General features: G+C 44.1%; 1 protein-coding gene and 1 long non-coding RNA gene across 3 annotated transcripts; both read right to left on the bottom strand.

Annotated features, from left to right (window-relative positions):
* Positions 1 to 48: 48 nt before the first annotated feature.
* On the bottom strand, positions 49 to 11,063 carry ITM2A (integral membrane protein 2A). Of its 2 annotated transcripts, XM_075720378.1 has the most exons (7): positions 10,927 to 11,063; positions 8,723 to 8,753; positions 6,859 to 6,980; positions 6,431 to 6,619; positions 4,928 to 5,038; positions 3,667 to 3,817; positions 49 to 1,131 (listed from the first exon to the last, which is right to left on the bottom strand). In XM_075720378.1, exons 1-7 carry the CDS (start codon positions 11,017 to 11,019, stop codon positions 1,043 to 1,045), a joined length of 786 nt encoding a protein of 261 aa, XP_075576493.1. In that variant the 5' UTR covers positions 11,020 to 11,063; the 3' UTR covers positions 49 to 1,042. The 2 variants fall into 2 exon arrangements, with proteins under 2 accessions (XP_075576493.1, XP_075576492.1); XM_075720377.1 differs by lacking the exon at positions 8,723 to 8,753 and having other exon boundaries at positions 6,859 to 6,990; positions 10,936 to 11,063.
* An 862-nt stretch (positions 11,064 to 11,925) lies between these two features.
* LOC142594833 (uncharacterized) lies at positions 11,926 to 14,661 on the bottom strand. The gene is made up of 3 exons (XR_012831606.1): positions 14,445 to 14,661; positions 13,978 to 14,122; positions 11,926 to 12,063 (listed from the first exon to the last, which is right to left on the bottom strand). It is a non-coding gene; the product is annotated as an uncharacterized LOC142594833 (long non-coding RNA).
* Between the last annotated feature and the right edge of the window lie 1,610 nt (positions 14,662 to 16,271).

Below are 16,271 nucleotides of genomic sequence, written 5' to 3'. Positions count from 1 at the left end.
CAGCGTACCGCACTCTTGCCTCTGAGTGCCATGAAGTCACACAAATGCCAAAGTTTTAGAGAAACATTTATTGTAGGGTTACAGAATTTATGCCAATATAAAGCCCCTTAATAAAACTCTCGAGTTCATCAACTGCAGGACACTAACTCTTCGTTATCTTTATACTGCAGCTTTCAGAAAAAAAGGAACAATGCTCTGACTGCAGTAGTAATGCTACTTGCTCATAAAAAGTTGATCTAAAAAGTGTATATAAGCCAGAGTAGTTTAAGTTTACAGCTACAGTCACATTCACAAATGAGCTCTACCAGAACAGATTCTTGAAATAGGAAGTTACAGGATAAACCAATTCATAACTAAAAATACTGACAAGCTTTAAGAGCAACTCTATCAGAACCTAACAACCAAATACCACAAAACCAAAAGGTAGAAGAATTAAACGTAAGCTTGGGGAAGGTTCCAAATATACATACGAATTCAATACAGTAATTGCACAAAATGAAGGAGGGTAGTGTTAGAGGTTTGTGATCACTGAGCCTGGGTTTTACATGCTTCACACATGGTAGTTAAAATAAACCTTTAATGATACATATCAGAAGGTTTTTGAGCCGGGATTCGGAGTGCAGAGCTATTCTACAGAACTACGCAAGATGTGCAAACCACAGATTATTAATACTAATCATTCTGTGAAAGTTAAGGTGAACAGAGCTGGTTCCAGCCAAGGAATTGGTTAACATTTTTATAGAGATATATATTTTTCTGCCATTCCCAGATTACACTAAATCAAACACATTCAACAGATAAACTGGTATTAACCTTCTAAAAAAACCTTACTCAAATTTAAGTTTTACATGAGACAACTAAAAAGGTATACCAAGGATGAAAGAAAGCTGAAATGGTGACTTTCTCTTTTGAAATACAAGCAATATACAGAAAATGCATAAGGCTTTTGATTATCACTGCACATTTTAATTTAAGAAGTCGATGTCTAATGCTCAGACTTCTCAATGAAGGTGTGAACTAGTCACCTCCCATCCACCACCCTTCACTGTTGACAGATCTTTGTTTCAACAACGAAAGAGTTTTCAAAGTGTCTGATTGAGTGACAGTTCTCCACTGAACGTTTCTGCAGACCTGGGGACGAGAGAAGACGAGAGCCTAAGTAAAGCAGATCTAGAACCCAGCAGCAAGTATTTACAAGTTTTGCATCATTACGAACAGCAGCAAGATACAATGATTCAGTACACAGCATTTCTACAGCCACGAACTGCCACCAGAGCTTGGTATCAGTTTGTTTTCAAAATCAGTGCTTTTTTCATCAGAAAGCCTCCTTCACTTTCAGAATGGTAACAACAACAGAGGGGCCCACGTACAGCGCAGGCAAGCACTTTTTTCTAGTATCCTGCCACCATTTTAGTGACAGAAGAAAAAACTAGACAGACCATTTATGGTAAAGTTTCTCATAGCCGTTCCTAACCACAAAGAAAAGGAAAAGCAAAGTAAATTGAAATTACAGGGAAAGAGTTTAAAAACTGAGAAAGGGTGCAAAAAAGACCCTAATTCTTTTATCAGCACTTCCCCCTACCCAGTACATATTAACTCAGAGCATGCTTCTGCAGAGCAGTCTTTGCTTTGATGAGAGCTCTGCGAGGATTTGCCACTCTGCTGATGATCTTACTGAAGTTTTTCCTAACACTATTAAAGCGATTTATCTCTATTTTGGGACATGCCAGCATTGGATCTGACACAGGCAGTTTACCTGTATCAGCTGTGAATCTTTACTAGGAGACAAGAATATAGTGGTCCAGCCATCAAAGACAAGCTGCTCAACTAAAGCACTTCAGTATACAGCAATTAGAGAAGAAATATTTATAGCTTGTTTAATAAGCAGAGAATTGTTCAGAATAAGCAGGAGAAGCTATCCATCAGAGCCTAGAAGCACTAGCTCTTAAACCAAACCCAGCAGGGCACTGCTTTAGTTTATAAAAAAAACCTTAAAATATTAGTTTATAAAAACTAAAAATATAGGCTGTCCTTCAATTAATGCCTGCACAAGCTAAGAAGTTCCCAATGGCTATCTAACTGGGTACGGAATTGAACAGTCAGGATAACCCGCCTGGTTTCTCCCATGCCTTCAGTTACGACTCCAGGAAACTGCCGCAGAATCTAAGGTCAGTTTGATCTAACAGATGAACCCATGAACTCCACAAAATCCGAGAGCCAATGCAGCACCAGCTAAATGAGCAGACTTCTCCACAGAAGTTACAGGAGTTTATCCATTTTAGTCTAATTATTGATGTGTGCATGGCTTGTACACACCAGAAGAAAGACGTGCTAGAAATTTGATCTGGAAGGCAAGACAAGCCTTGTCCCTGAACAATTTTCTCCTCAGCAGCAGCCTTCCATCTGACAGACTTCCCGCCCCGCTCCCCCCCCCCAAGGGCAAACAAGGTTAGTTACAGAACAGAAACTGTACCAAGCAGCATTACTCATTTACTAGAATCCTTTTGTGCTAGTAATCTGTAGAAGTTGTTTTTTTTTTTTTAACTACGCAGCGAAGGTGTCAACAACATGCTACAGCAAGATGATTTAAGGATACATCATAAACACTCTTCGCAGTATTGTCTGTAGATTACAGTCTTTCAGTCACAGCAGCAGTCGATTTAAACTCGTTCACAAAAGCATCTTCACAACAGCTGAGAGACACATGCCTCTCCCTCCCATAAAGGCAACGTTTACTGTTTCTTCATGTGCCCTACACTGTTAGCTACACAGGACCAGTTCTTTGCTCCCACACACAAAGCCTTCCACCTAGAAACAGGATGTAGTGTCTACCCAACAGCAGATGTGGCTCCTGATGCTGTAACTGGGCTGAGGAAACTCTTGCCTAAGAGCTTGGCAGGAAAACCAGAGCAGAGTTCTGACAAACCAAACATTTGCATTCTGAAAGGCTGCAAGTGACAAAGGAGTAGTTCGCTATGCGTTTGGCAAGAGCAGCGAACTATGAAATGCTTTGAGAACTACAGTGAACTAAAATTCATAGCATCAGGATTTCTGTACCCCAGGCCTCCTTCCAGTACGACAAACCACTGACACCTCAGACTCGATCCTTTTCACAGAATGGTGAAGGGTGGCACAAGTAGACAGGCAATAAAGAAACAGAGCTCAGAAATTCCTATGAAGTGTTCTTCCTCTTTTACAGAGGAAGTCTGGGATGTCTGGAGCTAGTTGTTCAATTTGGTTTTTTTCCCCAGAGCAAGCAAACCAGAAGATAATGCTTTTACTTGGTGCTCCTCTAACCCACTTTTAGATAGGACAGTGAAAGACTAAGCTGCACCTACAGAGACTCACGTTATCAGATGGATTATGTGAATTTCGGGGCCAAACTAACTTACATCTTCAACCAAAAGATGGAACAGAAACAGCCTTAAGTTCAAATTTGGTTTGGGCACGTAACCTCTAATTCTGTAACTGAAACTCTCTTACCATGTTCAGATGAAACTTCAGATACATACTTGGAAGCAGGGGAAAACACCCATCAGTTCTATGAGTAGTCTCAGCTCATATTGAACATACACAGATTTCCAAGTCTAAAAACTCCGAAGGTTTAAGTATTTACCCTTCCCCTAGTCAAACAAGAGATGTATTTTTTTACTGAAGGGAACTTACCCGTCATCTGGTCTCTGTGCTGAAGTCTGAACGTCTCTTTTCCAACACAGAGTTGGTAGATGAAGATACCCAAGTCGGACAAATTATCTATCTCCTCTGTAACCACCATTTCTTCACGGACTAGGTAGGTCTGTGGCAAGTAAGAGCCAGTCTGAAAGAAAAAACCTTGAGATAGAGTATTCTGCTAGCAATGGATAAACATCACTATATTTTACTCTGGTTTAAAAGGGCTTCAAGCCCTTGATTTCAGCCTTCCTTCTTTTTAATACTAAGATATGTTAGCCTTGAACAGCTGCATACCAGAGAAGTTAAAAACTGACAAAGGCTATTTCAAACAGTTGCAGTCGCATCCAAAGTGCAGTTAACCTTCACATTGCTCGCCTCACATGAAGCAAACATAAACAGAAACCTGTTCATTTGCATGCAACAGAAAGTTTGCAGTTAAAAGAGGAGGAAAAGTATTACTAAAGTTTCCATGTTTGAGGCAGTATCTTTCTAATACAAAAAAGGCAGTGCGACCTACAAAAGTTTTCACCACAAGATCACAGCACTACTGAAATGACTTCCCACCCCTCATAACCAACTCCTAAAAACGGGGGCAGGGAAACACACTTAAAGCTTGTCTTCATGAAGCTGAAAAAAATTAAACAAGCTAAGCTAGATCAGGTGGCCTCTAGCACTAGGTGTAGGGGAGTCAATGACTTTTTTGAAAAGTACATTTGACACACACTAGCTCCGTATTGCATTTAATTTCAAAGGGGCAGCAAGCTCTATCAACTTGACCTGTAAGATAAGTTTGCTTGGAAAAATACCACTTTTAGTCATGGAAGAGTCAAAAGTGCTTGCGGTGAGCTCATAACTACAGTGCCAATAAAACAGAAGAACAAGTTAGCATTGTTCTTTTCATTAAAGCTCTCATGGGGCAAGTGAGCTTTCCGGTAGTAACTTTCAGGTTTAGGCTTTCAATGATATTTGGAGCTTTATCAAATTCCTTTCTAATAGCTAAATTTAACCTTATTTGCTAGTTGCTTTCAGCTTTCATAAAGCTAGGTATTAATAAGAGCATTAAGCATGAATCTACTCTACATAATATACACTGACAGCTGGCCTTAACTTCGGTACAGTGACTGAGCCAGGGGGATTATGTACTGTGGTGGCAAGAGGACTGTTCTAGCAAGAGACCGTAGTTCAGGAGCAACACCCAGCATTCTTATCAAAAGGGATCTTGTCAGCATAACTAAACAGTAAGTTTTCCACGTACCGCCAGTTTCGCAAAGAGATCCATCAAATTTCTTGGTGGCATAACTATGGATGTGTTCAGTGGAATCACATAGCAGTTACCCAGTTGCAAGTCAAGATACGCCGTCAAGAGCTATTTTGAAAACAAGTTTTCAGTTAAGCGTGGCCTTTGATTATTAGAACACAGTTCTATGAGGTCTAAGAAGGAAGCTCAAAAAGCTGGATCATGCACAGCCAGTATCAACGTGATGCATTCCGGAACTGTCTAGTGTAAGGCCTTAGCTATTACCACTTTTGCAAACAAAGTGGTTATAGCTATGGTTTACAACAGGACTTCTGTACAGAAGTGAAAGCAGACTATAAAAGTGGTTTCTATCATAATTCTAAATGAGTACAGTTTTTATTAATACAGAGAAAGTATTTGGGAGTATGCTCTCATAACTGAAGGAGTCCAATTAAGCACAATACAAACAAAAGGCATCCAACTGCTGATAAGTGATCACTCCCTGCAAATAGTTCTTCAGAAAGAGTATTAGTCTCTAAAAAGTCACATCAGCATTACCACTGAGTGCAAGAACTGCAGAGACTAAAACTATCAATGTATCTACTCATTTTATTATGGCTTTGCATAGCACTCAGCCAGAATCAACTGTAGTTCTTACATCGCCCGAATCCTTTATGTTTTAGCCAAGATCCTGTCAAGACAACACAGATAAAAGCTGCAAATTCCATGAACACAGGTAGCGCAGCTTGGCTGCGCGGCATTCCATGCTACTGTTAAAGGCGACACGTACATAGGTCAGTTCTAGTGCCTTTACCATGATTATGTCTGCATTGTCAAGGTTTGATTTGCAAACAACCTACAAGAGCTTTTACAGCTGACTAAGGCTAACTGTTAATACTATCAACGCAACTTTTTTAAAAAAGTCAAATTAAAACCATCCTCTCATCTTTGCTTTAGAAAAGCTACATGAAACTAACACAGCATTTTCAAGTTCTAGGTTTCAGCCACTTGAAGTGATTCTTCAATTCACTTATCCAAGGAGAAGGAGCCCATAATTGTTTGGAATGCTACATTTTGCTGTAACACAGTCTGGCAGAATCTTAGACCAAATCCTCGGTTTCCCCATTTCTTAATGCACATTTACAATGTTCTCCTACCCTCACTTGCTTGACCAAAAAGCAAGTGCCAGTTCCAGACATCCTATGGGCAACAATATTTAAAGTCGCCTAGCACTGAGATGCATTGTCCTGAGAAACAATCCAGTTATGACTCACTGAAGGCATGAACTCCTCTAACATTCTGGTAACGCTCCTCCCTTGCAGAAGTTAAGTCTACAATAACAGAGTTTAAAGGATCAGATTTCCCACACTTAAATCCATCCCCAAAGAGAAGCCCGCATTGACAGTAAGCTTTAAAGGTCTCAAGAATTAAAACCCTGGAGCTGTTATGATTACCAGCTGCTCCACAGCTTCGCAGTGAGCAACAAGACTACTTATTTCTTACCACTTCACATATACTCACCCTGTCAAAGTCGTGAACAATTGCTGCTGGATCACTGTCTGAGAACTTTGGAACGGGCACATCAATGATGGCTACGTTATCATCTTCTCGGATGTCAGCTTCTTCAGCAATAGGGAGGAAATAAGGTTCTACCGCACGATCATGGTTTTCATTTTCAAAATAACACATTTCACCACGGAACACCTTATGCTGAAAGCAAGAGCAAGGCTAGTTACTTTTACAGCAAATGTTGCTTTAAAACTGTATTTCTAACACACTATGACAAAGCACAGGTCTGTCACACCTGGAACTTTTATAAGGGACATAGCAGTCTTTGTGTCCCAGTTATTGAAGGTTTTCTACTATAGTGCTAATCTGCTTATAATTACACTTTTTTTTTATTCAATGATGCCTAAAGAAAAAAAAAAAAAAAAGAACTCGCACATTACCTTAGGCATGAAGTACTTGTAGATGCAGGCTCCACCGACAACAACTCCTGCCAAGATGAACGCTAGACCCAGCAGAGTCAACAGACATCTTCCAGATGAGTTTTCACCTCCATGCGTGGCAACTTCCGGATCCTTTAAATAAAGAGGGATGAGAACTTAGAAAGTGTAGCCGCTCTGAATTTCAAGTAAGCCGTTATCTACTGCTCCATTTTGACCTACCATCTTCTATTTCTGCTAGGTGTGCAGTGAGAATTGTAAGTCAAGCATCATATAATAAGAAAACACTTACATGAAATATTACTGTATCATATTAAGATCAGTTTTCAAACAGCACTGAAAGAGGCTGTTTTCTTAGTTAGAGGATGCTTTCTAGAAAAACCTTTATCCAGAAACTATTTGAAGTGCAAAAAATTTAACTAACTAACAAAAGATACAGTGCTGCAGTCGCAATACAGTACAAGGAAAACAAGATTTGTAGTGCAAGGTCATTTTAAGGTACACAGTGTTTTCAGGCCTCTTCCCAAAAGCCTGTTTCCTCACCTCCTTATGCTATCAGATGGATTAAGATAACATTACTTTTCCTGACAAAGCTGGACTAGCAGAAGAAGCTAAGATGCAACTTTGTCTGTTAGCTGGGGCATAGAGATCTGACACAAGTTTTAGAACTTTTAACATGCAGAAGTGAAGTCCACTATAAAAGAACCACTCGTCAGCTTAAATGCAGCTTCAAATTATGCCAAATAAAAATAAGTTCCTGCGGCACATCCCAACTTGCAGCTTCAAAATACACCTTCTTTCACCCAAGGCCCAGGGAAGTTTTGTTTCTAGCAGCCTGAAACTTATCTCTTTGGTTCAGCCACTTGTTTCCCACAGCTGCAGTGTCGTCTCAAACAGAAGATGACCGCATCCAAAAGGAAACTACTACCACCATCCCATAACGCGGTGATGCGTTGTGGGATACCAATTGCAAAGTTAGTGGTTGCATCTGAATGGCAAGTTTAACACTCAGGAGCTCTTTCAGTGCCTTTCTAGGCTTCCAGACAAAAGGCTCACACAAGCCAAGCTGAGAGAACAGCAAAAGTACTGTCAAACACTAAACGATCAGAAGAGACATTCCCTTTGGGCAAACACACACTGGTTTTGGGTCTTTCAGGAAAAAAAAAAAAAAGAAACACCCAAACCAAAAACCCCAAAACAAAAAACCTAAACCAACCCCCAAAAACCCTGCCCCAAACCAAACCTCAAATGTTTAGACAATGTATATAGTTGGTCAAGTATGTCCCTTTAACGATTCATGACTGGTATTTAACAGCTCACTTTCAAGACCTGTTCCTTGTACTGGTCAGGAAGAAAAATGGGATTTCACAGCAAAAGATCTTTTCCTTCATGTTGTTCCTAGAGTCAGTAGCTAGATTTAGCACAGCAGCTTCCATGGCCTTTCTTTATTTGGGTCCCACTATTTGCACCCCTGTAGAAGACAAATATATTTAAGTGACCTGTGATCACGACAAGCCACAGTATTATTACAAAGGCTGCACGTATTTCCACGCTCAGCAAGATACAGCAGTGTAAGAGTCAAATGCATCAGCTATGCAAGTACTGAAACAAAAAACAAGCTGTTTTGTGAAAGTCAATACTCCTACATTCCACTCTTGCATCCTCCAAACAGGAAAATGTTGGTTCAGCAAGACATAAGCCACCACAATTGGCTAGTTAAGCATTTGTCAAAAAAACCAAACTAGTTTCAAGTCATAATTATGCCATATTTATATGCCATTATGTGAAAACCATCTTTTAGAGTTAACTCGCTTTTAAGATCAAGACTAATTCTTTTCTCTTCATATTCTGCCACCTTCATCTACACCTTTCAGTAACTTGCTCATCAACACAGCAGTCTGCAGCAGGTTTTGGCACCAGAGACGTCCTAGTGCTTGGATGATGTCGACACGTAATTAGCTACTCTTGCACTACATGTACTTCAAACAAAGCAAAGGTATTTATCATTTAAGCAGCAATGTAGGCAGCCTGAATCTGAGAAAAAAGAGTTGACAGAGCTGATAAGAGAACACAATACCAAGACTTTGCTCCAGTAGGTTACAAAGCCTCTGCTCAAAAATAATAAAAGTCATTAAAAAAACCTACAAAGAAAATGCAGTTCTAAGCTGTGCAGTAACAAGCAAAGCAAACTAGGAGTAAGAGAGGAGAAGAAAAATCACTTGTGTTAACATCTGCAGCTAGCTCAGGAGACACTGTTGACACAGTCAGCTCCAAAGAATCTGCAGGGAGAGTACTCTGCAAGCTCAAGTGTTTTGTGCAGATATCCTAGGGGACTTTTATTTTGCCGTTTCAGCCAACATTAGCCATTAAGCTTGTTTGCTCTGCACAAATATTCCAGCAAAAGGAGACATTAAAAAGCACTAGAACAAGTTTGTCTTGGAGTAAAATTGTGAACTTGACGTTTACATGCAACTCTAAGCCCTGAAGTCAGAGTGAAGAGTTGTTAAAAAAAAATCCCCACACACGTGCACAAACACAGAATATTCTGACAGGTATAACAAAAGAGCATGAGCAGCTTCTAAATTGAGAAGAGCAGCTATCATGAGAAGAAAGGCTTTAAACGTATATTAGAACTATTATGCTCCGAACACGCACAGTACAGGGCCAGTAAAAATATGTGTAACAAGTTGCCCAAGGAGTAGCTGATGAGTTTGTCCTACAAGAAACTGGCCAGACTAATGACATTTTCAAGATTTAAATTAGTCCTTTACCTACACTGTTTCACTACTTTCTCCCCCTCCTCTCGATCCAGTAATTCAGTGCTATTGTATTAACTGTGCACACATACAACAACTACAGCTCAAAAGAGTCCACTGAGCAGTAACACCACTCCGCACCCCTTCCCCTTTTAAAGGAAGGCTACTTCAGGGGAGGCAGAGGCTTTGTAGGCTGGAAGGCAAGCTGCTTTCCCGATTCCAGCTTAGAAGGAGGACAAAAAAAAAAAAGACAGACACAAGAGTCTAAGTCCACACGTGTTTGCGTTTTGAGGTTTTTTTTTCCTAAATAGTCCCACTCCCTGATTACACATAAACTCGGTCCATGCCATATTCCTCCTCTAAAGGTACTGATTTATTCACCTAGGCGCTGATCTTCATCTGACTAAAAACGTCAGCAGCTAAGCAGGACATCTTCAAAATAAAGTCTCCCACAGATTCGGAAAGTTCAAGTCAAGTCAGCGACATGGCAACTCGTTAGGAAGGAAAAGCCAACCACAGAGTACTTGCCTGGCTTTCTATTTAAAACCCTTTATGGCAGGTTTCTTAATTTAAGCTAGACATACCAGAAGCCCAGACACCTCACCACAGCACCGCTCTCCAAGTCGCTGCCTACGAGGGTTTCGGAGCAGCAGGGAGCGGAGGACGAGCCCTAACCCACTGTGGTTGCCTGGAAGACGCTGCTGCAAACCAGCCCTGTCCTGGGGGGCCCCGGCACCTTCCCTGCGCCTTTCCCCGGGCTGGCCAGGACGGAGCCGAGCCCCGGAGCCCGCCTGCGAGCTACGAAGGTTTAAAACCCCGTCAGGAAACAGGGCCCTGGCACGGGCCCAGCTGCGAGATAAACAGCCCGGCGGGCCCCGAAGCCGTCCGGGCTATGTCACGGCAGCCCGCAGCTCAGCACCGCCCGGGGCCTTCCGAGAGGCAGCCGGGCTGGGAAACCGGCTGTGCCGAGAGAACCGCAACCGGCTGCGCCCGGGCCCTCTCAGACCCGCGGCCCCTCACGGCGGCGGCCCTGAGGGGAGCGACCCCCCGCCGCCGCCGCCGCCACTACCACCGCCACCACCACCCCCGGGGCTGACAGCGGAGCGGCCGGCCCCAGGCTGGAAGGCGGCCCCAGGGCCGAGGGGAGCGGTGGGGCGGCCGCCGGGCGAGGCGGGAGCCCCGCGGGCCGCCCGCTGCCTTCCCCCGGCCCGCTGCCTCCGCGAGAAGATGGCGGCGGCTTCCACCTCCCCCCCCTCCCCGCACCGACCCTCGGCCCCGCTCCTCCCGCCGCGACCCGGCAGCGGGGAAACCCCGCTCCCCGCACCTTATCGGCCACCAGCGCCTCGGCCGCCTCCTTCTTCGGCTCGTCCTTCTGGGCGAAGGGGGAGTTAAAGGCGATCTTCACCATGGCGCTGCCGCTGCGCACCGCCGCCTCCCCGCTGAAGAGCCTGCGGCCGGCGGGGCGGGGCGAGCCGAGCTGGCCACGCCCCCGACCAATGAGGGGCGTGGCCTCCGCCAAGCCCCGCCCCCCCCCCCGGGGCAGGGCGGGAAGCGCGCGCCCTGCAGGCCGGCGGCCCATCTCAGTCCTGAGGACCTCCGGCTTCCCCTCAGAAAGCGACGATAAATTAGAAATTTAATGGTGCCCGGGCGCCATGACAGCGTTGACCCCGACGGGGAGGCCATAAACCCCTCGGGGGCGACCGAAACGTCCTTTTCTCCTCATGTTTGTGCTGAGGGTGGCAGCCTGCCCGAGGCGGTCAGGCCCCTTGAGCGGTCGGGTGTGCCTGCCCCTCGCGCCAGAGCAGCCTTTATTCTAGAGCTTTCTAGAAACACCCCGGCTGTCCCTGCTGGGGCGTTCTGCAGCTCCACAGCAGCACCGGGACCTTCACAGGCAAAAGCAGGGAGCAAACTCCTACGTTAAAAGGCCCGCGCCCTAAAACCTGCCTGAAACGTGGGAGAGGCTGCCTGTGGCGTGGGGAGGGCGAGGCGGTGAGGGATGGCAGCGAGCGGCTGGCGGCGGCGGCCATTGCACGCTTCTCCAGCCTGCCTCCACATCAGCCATTTTCTTTCCTTCTGCCTTTGTGCGCTATTCACGCAGTCATACGTACGCCTAATACTGCGTATTCACCAGTGAAAAGGAGGCATCTCTGGGCCGCCTTCAGTATGGCACAGAGATGGGGATATTTTTAGTCGAGCTACCTGCCTTCTCTTACGAAATACGGCCTAAGGGATCTTTAACAGCCGAGAAAGCAGACAAGGCATCGCCATTCATTTAATGTCTCCAGAGGGGGCGAAGAAGAAAAGGCCTCATATGTTAAACTGTCTGAAACAATCCTCACCTTCATACGGATGAAAGTCTGTGCCCATCTCGCTGGAATGAGACTTTATGGCTCTAGAAAGAAATCTGGCTTGAATCTGGTGCCTACACCACTGAACTCTTCCTCGCAGACAGCTGTAATTAAACAGAACTGAACACTGTGCAAATATTGCAATAAATAATTCGTGTAAATGTAACCAAAATGCAGCGTGTATTTCAGCATTCGAAGCACGTTCCTGTTATTCTACAGATGCAGTAGCACTGTTATTTCCTTTCAAGATCATAGGTTTGATACTGCTCCCTTTCATGTTAATAAGAATTCTGACTTCAGTCAGAGAAGAACAAAGTCTTTTATGTCTATTAACCTGTCTTTGTCTAGTAACAGAAAACACTTTTACCTCACTTTACCAAGAAACCAGCAAAAAACTATTTTTCATACTTCCTAGCTTTAGCATGTTAGTAATAAATTAAGCCATACTCTCGTTAAAGTCCCTGAAACACAGATTTAAAAACAGATTAAGTTAAGTTTCCTGTATGGCTGGTGGAGTATCTGTACTCCACCACCTGACAGCTTATAAACTATATGAATAATTTCCAGTATCTTAATCTAGTATAATTACTTCGTGCTTAAAAAAATTTTTATCCTCCTATTACCTGACACCTTTACTTGAAAAAGAGCACAGAAATAAAACCAAAATAGACCCTTGCTATCATTCAAGACTAGTGTCTGTACATCCTGGCTTGCTCACTGTCTATGTTGCAAGGGGTGGACACGCTTTGAAATATTGTGCTCAGATAAAAATTTAAAACTACAAGTGTTTTTGACATTTGTCTGCACTCGCTGAATTTGCAAAACTGGAACTCTCATAAGATTCGTTGTGATTTTTCTTTTTTTTTTTGGTGCATTTCTATTTGTAGCATCTGTGGCAATCATTTACCTTAACGTGTTCAAAACTTCTTTAAAATGTGCAGTGTCCAGGAGAAAGTAATTCCAGTATCATCAAACTATGTTTCCTATCCTTACACACCTGGTAATAACTGGCAATTCAGTCAGTAACTACTCCTTCCAAAGAAAGCTCCTCCTCCCACAGTCTGACTGTATCTTGTAGAGCAGTTGCAACCTGAAGTACCTGGTCTGGGAAGACACATCCCATCCTGAGATGCATAGACATAAGAAAATTCAGGGGTTTTTACCATCCTGAAATGACCAGGCTGTTCGATGGAATAAATATTAGAGATGTCCATGGGTGACTCCACCACTTCACCTCTAAAATGCTTTTTGCATCAGCCTCTTAGTACTGGCCCAGTTTTCTTTCAGACTTTTGCCATGTGTTGGCTGCAGTTTAGGCCTGGAAATCCCAAGACACCTAAACAAGTAATATCACTTATTCTTTTGAATTCCGTAATATTTCTGATTTTCCTTTCTGCTAAAATACCCTGGGTTTAGTTTACTGGTATTTATTCCGAGATCATCTTTATCACCTTGAAAGGCAAGAGATTATCCCCTTAATTATCCTTTTAATCCTGCTGGTGTTTGTAATGTTAAAGCAACGCTGCTTAAACAGTTAACAAATGTACAGACTAGATCCTCTTAGAGACTGGAGGAGTCTGGCCAAAAAGAAGGGTGAACTGGTGTGCCATAGTGGCTATGATTCTGTCACGTTTAAGCTTACTCACAGAGAGAAGCAAACTGTATTTCTTATATTTCTTATATTTCTTATATTTCTTATATTTCTTAGAAGTGACATTAAACACGGGCACCTCCCTTTTTAGTGGTTGTGATGATGTGAGTAGCCCAGTCGGTCTAAGAATATTAAAGAACAAGCCTTGTAAGGTGAGGTAGTATCTTTTATTGGACCAGTCATTGGTTCAGCAGATAATGCCACTTGAAGCATCATTTTAAGCAATTCTGCATAGCACTAAAATGAATTTTTACTGTGTGGGAATTTTTTAAGTATGCTGATGTGCTTTTCAAAAAACACAAACTTTAAAATACATTCACGTTTGTTCTATCTCCTTCTCATGTATGCCAGGAGAATACTTCCTTACCTTTTGGGAACAGTATGGCATTACATTTGTTCCAGTTTGTAAAGTATTCTCAGACTTTGAAGTCAAAGGTGCTACATATGTGCATAATCTCCAGTCGGGTATATTGTTCAAGTTCAAAGCAAGCTGTGATCAGGAGGGCTATGGTCTGGCAAGACATGTAAGCACACGCTTTACATTTCAGTGGTCACTCACAGCTTCACGTTAAGCATGTGTTTAAGCTTTTCGTTAGACCCGAATCCAAGCGCATGGTTAAGTCCTGAGGCGCGTCCGCACTTAGCAGGAGCTCGATCCTCTCGCCGCGCATTGCACGAGTTCACGGGCAGCAAGGGCTGTCCCCTACGCAGAGCATTGTACGTGTGCAGAGCATTGCACAGCTGAGCCCCAGCCCAGACTCAAGGTGGCACACATAAAGAAACAGTAATTAATACGTGTAATTAATAATAGTTTTAAAAATACGCTATACCTACCAATTCAGGTTTTTTTACGAGTAGCATAATTACTGGAAGAAGGACAACAAAAGGAAAACAACAAGTACGTCACGTAGGACTGTGAAAAATGAAAGAGAAACTACAAACTTTCTCCTTTACGAAAGGAGACCTTCTCCAAGTTTGACGGTTTATGTTTATCCAGATGTCTGAAGTTCTGCTTCTTGCCTCCGGTCCTTTTCCATCTCTCTTGCTAAGACTTCCCCCTTCGTCACCTCCTCGGCCTCTTTTCCCTCACTCTCTAGCTCTGATATTCGCTGTCTTTGTTCCCTCTCTGAACAGTGACCCTTGGACCTCTTCTGCATTTCTACCTCGCTCTTGTTTATAATGCTGTTGCTAAGGAATCTATCTGTATTCCAGGCCACAAAACCGAAATGCTGAGAGCTACCAATATAAATGTTTGTAGAGGAAAGTTTTTCCCACTGGGTTGAGATGAATTTGGGCCCTTCACTGAGGATCGCTCTTTCTGGACAGCGATTACTGCGTTTGCACCACTGACTTCCCTTACTGCCTGGCATGCTTTGCTTTGCTGCGGCAGTGCTAGATTAGTATCTGCGGCAAAGAAAGCATACATGACTCGCTTCTACCGATAGCCTTCTTACAAAGTACTATAACAGGAATGTTAGTTAAACGGTAAAGAGCCTATTTACATTCAGGGGAAAGTGGTGAGTCCATTTTCTCTGTAGTGACAAACTGTGGAAGTGATGAGCAGAAAAGCGAGCCTGAAGGAGACGGAGATGAAGAGGTGATTACCGGTGAAGCAACAACGTCAAGAGCACATCCTCTAATGACTGTGCTCAGACCAGTGTTGAAGAGGACTCGCTACCCACACAGCCATTGCCTCACAGAACAGAATTCCACAAGAAATTCCGGTCCTCCAGAAAATCTGCCGAGCAAGCAGCACGCCCAGAGTGATCAGCAACCCCAGACGATTAAAGGGCCACATTCGCCTCTGGTGTAACTGCAGTGAGGCAAGCAGAGATATATTAGGAACCCAGAGCCTTGGCAGGTCTAAAAAAAAAATTGCTAAACACTACTATTAGAGGAAGAACAATAAACACTCAAAGCTCAAGCTATTTTCTACCGAACTGACCAAATATGCATTTCTGGACACAGATTAATGTTTACCTTGGCATTGAGGGGTGGCATCTCAGGTTTCCCTTTTTTCCTTTCAGGCACACTTCCCCCCAAAACCACCCGGCTGGCCAGTGCGCCCCAGCGATTCTCCCTCTGGCAAGGTGGGCTGGCTGAGGCTCAGGTCGCTGCGCTGCTCGGCGGCACCATGCTGCGAGCCCACCGGCCTGGGGCTGCTGTCGGCAAGGACCCCCGGGCTGAGCAAGAACCATGGGCTGATCAGGGGCTGATACTTGTTAGACACCCTAAATGGGAAAGCGCTGGGGTTAACCCCACCCCTCCATCCCTGGCATTTTCTCTGTGTCCTAATCTCTGCTCTGCTAGCAAGAGTTGCGGGGTGGTGTCTCAGCCAGCCTGCTGGAATGCGGCGCAGCGGCGGCAGAGCCCACACCTACACCCCGCCGCCCGAGACTCGGCAGGCGTTGCTGCAATGGCCAGCCTCTTCTCGACGGCAGCAAAACAACCTGGCGCTGACCGTGCTTGTGACCACAGCTGTAGTTTGAACTTAGTTTAATGACGAGCGTGGGCACGGGTGCGTCTTGTTTGGCTGCGCTGTCCCAAACTGCGCTGAACTTGGCACGTGCTCGCCTACGAACGCAGCTAAGCCAGAGCTGTACATACGCTGCGGCTGTGCGAAGATGTTCCCGCATCGACAGAGCTGTGTTGGCAGAGATC

Source organism: Pelecanus crispus, chromosome 13 (assembly GCF_030463565.1).
Source record: "Pelecanus crispus isolate bPelCri1 chromosome 13, bPelCri1.pri, whole genome shotgun sequence".
NCBI lineage: Eukaryota > Metazoa > Chordata > Aves > Pelecaniformes > Pelecanidae > Pelecanus > Pelecanus crispus.
Note: the sequence above shows the minus strand (reverse complement) of the source record. Positions and strands in the feature narration are given on the sequence as shown.